This window comes from Tuber melanosporum (assembly GCF_000151645.1).
Source record: "Tuber melanosporum whole genome shotgun sequence assembly, scaffold_3, strain Mel28".
Classification (NCBI taxonomy): domain Eukaryota; kingdom Fungi; phylum Ascomycota; class Pezizomycetes; order Pezizales; family Tuberaceae; genus Tuber; species Tuber melanosporum.
The window spans coordinates 2135724-2140142 of NW_003298974.1; the positions used below are offsets into that span (position 1 = coordinate 2135724).

At 46.8% G+C, this 4419-nt stretch overlaps 1 protein-coding gene; it reads right to left on the reverse strand.

Moving 5' to 3' along the window:
• Window positions 1-614: 614 nt before the first annotated feature.
• Window positions 615-2938, reverse strand: GSTUM_00006929001 (uncharacterized protein). XM_002839047.2 has 11 exons: window positions 2829-2938; window positions 2618-2758; window positions 2526-2540; window positions 2241-2453; window positions 2053-2176; window positions 1959-1978; window positions 1661-1894; window positions 1588-1608; window positions 1397-1535; window positions 1232-1340; window positions 615-1184 (listed from the first exon to the last, which is right to left on the reverse strand). The coding sequence occupies exons 1-11, from the start codon at window positions 2881-2883 to the stop codon at window positions 873-875; spliced, it is 1383 nt and encodes a 460-aa protein (XP_002839093.1). The 5' UTR covers window positions 2884-2938; the 3' UTR covers window positions 615-872.
• Window positions 2939-4419: the final 1481 nt, after the last annotated feature.

The following is a 4419-nucleotide window of genomic DNA, read 5'->3' on the forward strand; positions in this document are numbered from 1 at the left end:
ATGCAAAGAAAAAAGCTGAGCATGCTGAATGTAAACCATTACTAACTGAGATGAAAATGTATGTCAAAGACAGATGTACTATGCTAGCATATAAAAAGAAAATATCCAGACTAATAATCAAGGGTATTAAGTAGCAATCAAGGCTGCAAAAATCAATGTAATATAGAGTAGCTGTATTCTCATGATAGTATATTTAAATCAAAATTATACTCTATTCTAATTTATCTCTCTGTATTCTTAATTTCTCATGTGCTGCTGAATAGTCTTATTGTGTAAAGTTAGGGCGTTGCCATGGCAACCAGCAATGGACCGTTGAGCTGTCAAGAACCATTGAGCTGTCGGGCACTCTCTTGAGAGTGCCCACGGTTGCGAGCCAGCGAGCTGCCGTGGGTTGTGGCTGTGCCACAACCTTGGCACGAGTACTCGAGCACAACACTGCATGAGATCTTCCTGATCGGTGTGATCGGTATCCGGTAACTTCGGTTTCTCCGTTGGGAAAAAGAAGTACGGTGCGGTATAGTAGATGCTGAATTATTATCCCTTCACCTTGTTTTGTGTGTCCACATCCCCTTATTCTAACTTCTATTCTTAAACTTAATTTAATCAGAGCAGAGTTTTTTGCGTTCAAAAATTGATTTCATTGTGGTTCTAGACTTCAAAATAGTATGCAGTTGACTACTTCCCGCCAATTAAAAAAAAAAAAAATCAAAGTTGCGGGAGTTACACACTTACCATCCACGGGTTCTGGCACCATAGCAACTTATAGCAAGCAAACAGCCTCCATCATTCATGTAAGTTTTTAACCGTCCCCACAAAAAAAAACCCGCCCCCGACAATTAAGCCTCCGCCACCCTACCCACCCTCTATATAGTCTAATCAACCTCTCCAGACCTCAGCCTCCACAACTCCCCCATAACTGTTTCAGTCCTCGCCCTAATCGCGTTATGCATCAAAGCGTTTGTGACAAATTCCTTTGCACCGCGAATCTTTCCCGCAGTCCTGCGCGCGTGTGTGCAGTCAACGTACATATCATCTATGTACGTCGCTGCATAAACCGGGACCCTGTTCTCCGCAAGCACATCCTCGCAGTAGAGGGATGGCCATTCTGTATATTCGGCGAGTGTTTTGGCTACGTAGTGGAGCTTTGAGAGCTCGGCGTGGTCTTCGAAGGTCCAGGGGAAGATCTATTGATGTGAGTACTTGTGAGTGGAGAAGGAAGAAGGGGGGTGACCATCTCGCCGGTGAAATATGCTGGCTGACCTTTCCTTTCGAGGCTTTGTGCCAAATTGAATTCCGGGTCATTTGGCTTTGTGCGTAAAGCAGACCATTCGGCAGCGCGGCTGTGTAAATCATTAGTAAATTTTAAAGAGGTGAGTGGGCGAGCGTGCGCACTCACTGTTGACAATATATTGGCTCGTGAACAAGTGCGTACAAGACGTTTCCGTCAAAGCTTTGGTTTCCCTGGATGGATTGAAGAACTTTATACGAAAGATGGCCGAGAACTTTTAGATCGGTATGTGCGCGCTGTACAAGATCTACCAATTATCTATCCACCACTCCTAATGCATCACGAATGAGGGTACTTACGATGCACACCATCAATTCCACCTTGCATGATAAACCCATCAGCAAATTTCTATCAAGCTCAAAGAGGACTTACCATGGCCACCAAAAGCCAACCCGAGCCCTAAAAATCTCCTCGATGTAAGGCGTCCACCGTTAGGAACCCGCACGTCTTCCTTTGCCAAGTGTCTCAGAATATCCTTAACCCGCTCAATATCAAGCGGGTACTTTTTGTAATAGACCCGATTTCTCAACCTCACTTTTTCCCACAGTGCTTTGTATACCTCATCAGGATCATTCACGAGCGGCGGCATTCCGCCCGTTGTGAAGACTAATTTCCCAACTTAGCCTACTGCTACGAAATTAATGACGATGACAGAATGATTTATGCATACCCTCCCTCAAGCCCTCGGGGCTTCAATACCGTATACCAATCAGCTACCGTAGGTAACTCCGAAAGTGTATAGAGTTTTAGAGGAAATAACTTACTAAAATGACAAATACGTAACCGCGCAGAACCCACCAAAGCTCTGACCAACAACACCCCATTTCCTGTCCTCCTCCTCCTCTTTCCGTCCAAGCAGTGCATGACGAACTGCTTCACAGTCCCTCACTACCCATCCCATCCCATCCCATCAGCCCTATCCGCTTTAACAAACCGGCGACGAAAAACAAACCGATGTTATCAGCCCTAAACAACTTCACGTATTCCGCCTGCTCCTTCGCACTCCGCTTCTTCCCACCACGATCCTCTTCAAGCATGCGAGGCGATATTGGCGTGCTCATACCCGTTCCGCGCTGGTCGAGGTACAGGACCTGAAACCCCTTGTCGAAAAGGAAATTTGTCAGTGGGTGATTTTCCGGAGGACCGCATTCGAAACCGGGTCCACCTATTAATTTTATTTAGTTTTTTCTTCCAGCAACGTTGATTCCATAGTAGGGGGTGGATAGCGGAGTACGACCTTGTAGGTATAGAACTATGCAAGCATTTTAGTTAGTAATAAAGTCGGACTCCGCCGCCGCTCGCCAAAAATTTGGAACCGGAACAACCCACAATACGGCAACGCGGCCCCGCACTCCGCATTTCCCTTCTTATTTGGCAGGGCATTCCTAGCGAACAAGGTAATCTCGCCCGCCCCTGGGTTCGAATAGTCAAGCGCCGTGCGGAACCATCTGTCAACTATCTTGATGCCGCCTGGTCAACCCCTGTCAGAAATTGATACGCTATTGCAATATATGCAGGAGGGGAAAACCAAGTACTGTACCTGTGATAGTGTACTCCTCACACTCTAGTAGGGTCGCGGGGGGAATTTTCTGCATTGTGCGTAGTTATGATACCGAGATACAACTAGTGCGCAGCGAGGAAGGAGGGGGAAGGGGATGGTATGGTGGGGATGGAACCTATGAGGGCAGGGAAGGGTAAGTTATGGGTTGGGGTCTATGGTAGGGTAGGGTGGCTGTGGTATGAGCGCGAAGTGGGCTTAGTCATCTAAACTCTTGGCACGAGACATCAGATTGATGCATTCGGGAGTCAGACACGAAAAACACCTGGATTCGACGGGGTGCAGCAACACAACCACATAATACCAATAGATTTCCCCGGGGGGGTGAATAATCTCGAGTTTGATAAAACCCATCCACAAGTAAATTGAATGATGAGAGGTGAAATAAATGCCTCCTAAAGTCTGGGTCCCAAGCGATTCCCCCAAAGTCATAAATAGATGTCCCCAGTTCTAGGTGCACTTAAAACGGCTTCAACCAGCACGGACAAGACGGATAAAAGTCGCGCAAATGAGCTGGGCCCACCCCCCGGGTTTAGCTTTGGGTCTAGAGAGGGAGGGGGCGCTACCGGGAGAAGACTGGGGGTACTGTACAACCCGCGGGGAATCCACCAGGGCAACAACCCACCCCAACTGACAGTTCTAGAGGCCCCCCTCGAGCAGCCTCTCTCCCGTGTACGGGGGGTTGCGGTCTAACTTCAGAATCTTTCCGCGCCAGAAATGTCGGGTATTGGACACCTAAACTAGAGAAAACTACCCCACTTTTTTGCGGCTAGTTTTCGACCACAAGTTGCTACTAGGTCCATCGTGTTGGACAGAAGTGTTTTTTGGCTGCTCACCGCATATTTCCCTTATGGCAACGACCACACAACCCTAACCCTCTTGGTATCAACTACTCTGACGCCTTAATGTTTTACTACTGGTTAGCCCTCCACATCAAACACCATATGCGACAACATCTGCGATGATACCTGCGACAACTCCATATTAGGGCATTACCCCTATCATATGGAAATGCTGAATGTCCTCGGCCAGAGTATACCCTTGGTCGAATTCACTTATTCTCGGCCGGAGAGGCACAATGGGCAATAGTGAAACTGAATGTGATAGAGAATACGGCATACGCTGGAAGCATGTGGAAGCAGATCAGTATGATCTCGGGGAGGATAAAAGGCAGCTTGTTTTCCCTTGTTAGTTGTTTTCATTCGTTATCCAATCTGTCTCTCTTTCCTCCGTTACTCGCAGTTGGGTCATAGCAGTCTTTCCTGTTATATTTTATTCCCTATTGTTGTTCTTTGTGAGAATATTTCTCCAGTTCGGATATTGAAATTCATCTTTACATCTTTGCCCTGCCTAAGTCAACATTGTCCAAATCGCTGCTGTAATCCTTGTTGTTTAAAAGGTTATAAGCTCGGCTTGACTATCCAGACAAACAACATCATTATACCCCTTCATTCCTCATACCACCTACGAGATGTCGACATCTGTAGAATACAAACTTCTGGCCAGTATGGGCATTCGACCATTGGCTCGTGGAACAGAATATCATGACTATAACAATTTGTTTGGACCGATT

Coding starts and splice junctions, on each gene's coding strand:
- GSTUM_00006929001 (XM_002839047.2), bottom strand. CDS start 2,883: ATGCAGAAAATTCCCCCCGCGACCCTACTAGAGTGTGAGGAGTACACT. Junction 1,895..1,958: donor CCCCGAGGGCTTGAGGGAGG/GTATGCATAAAT, acceptor TTGGGAAATTAG/TCTTCACAACGGGCGGAATG. Junction 1,536..1,587: donor TGGAATTGATGGTGTGCATC/GTAAGTACCCTC, acceptor GATAATTGGTAG/ATCTTGTACAGCGCGCACAT.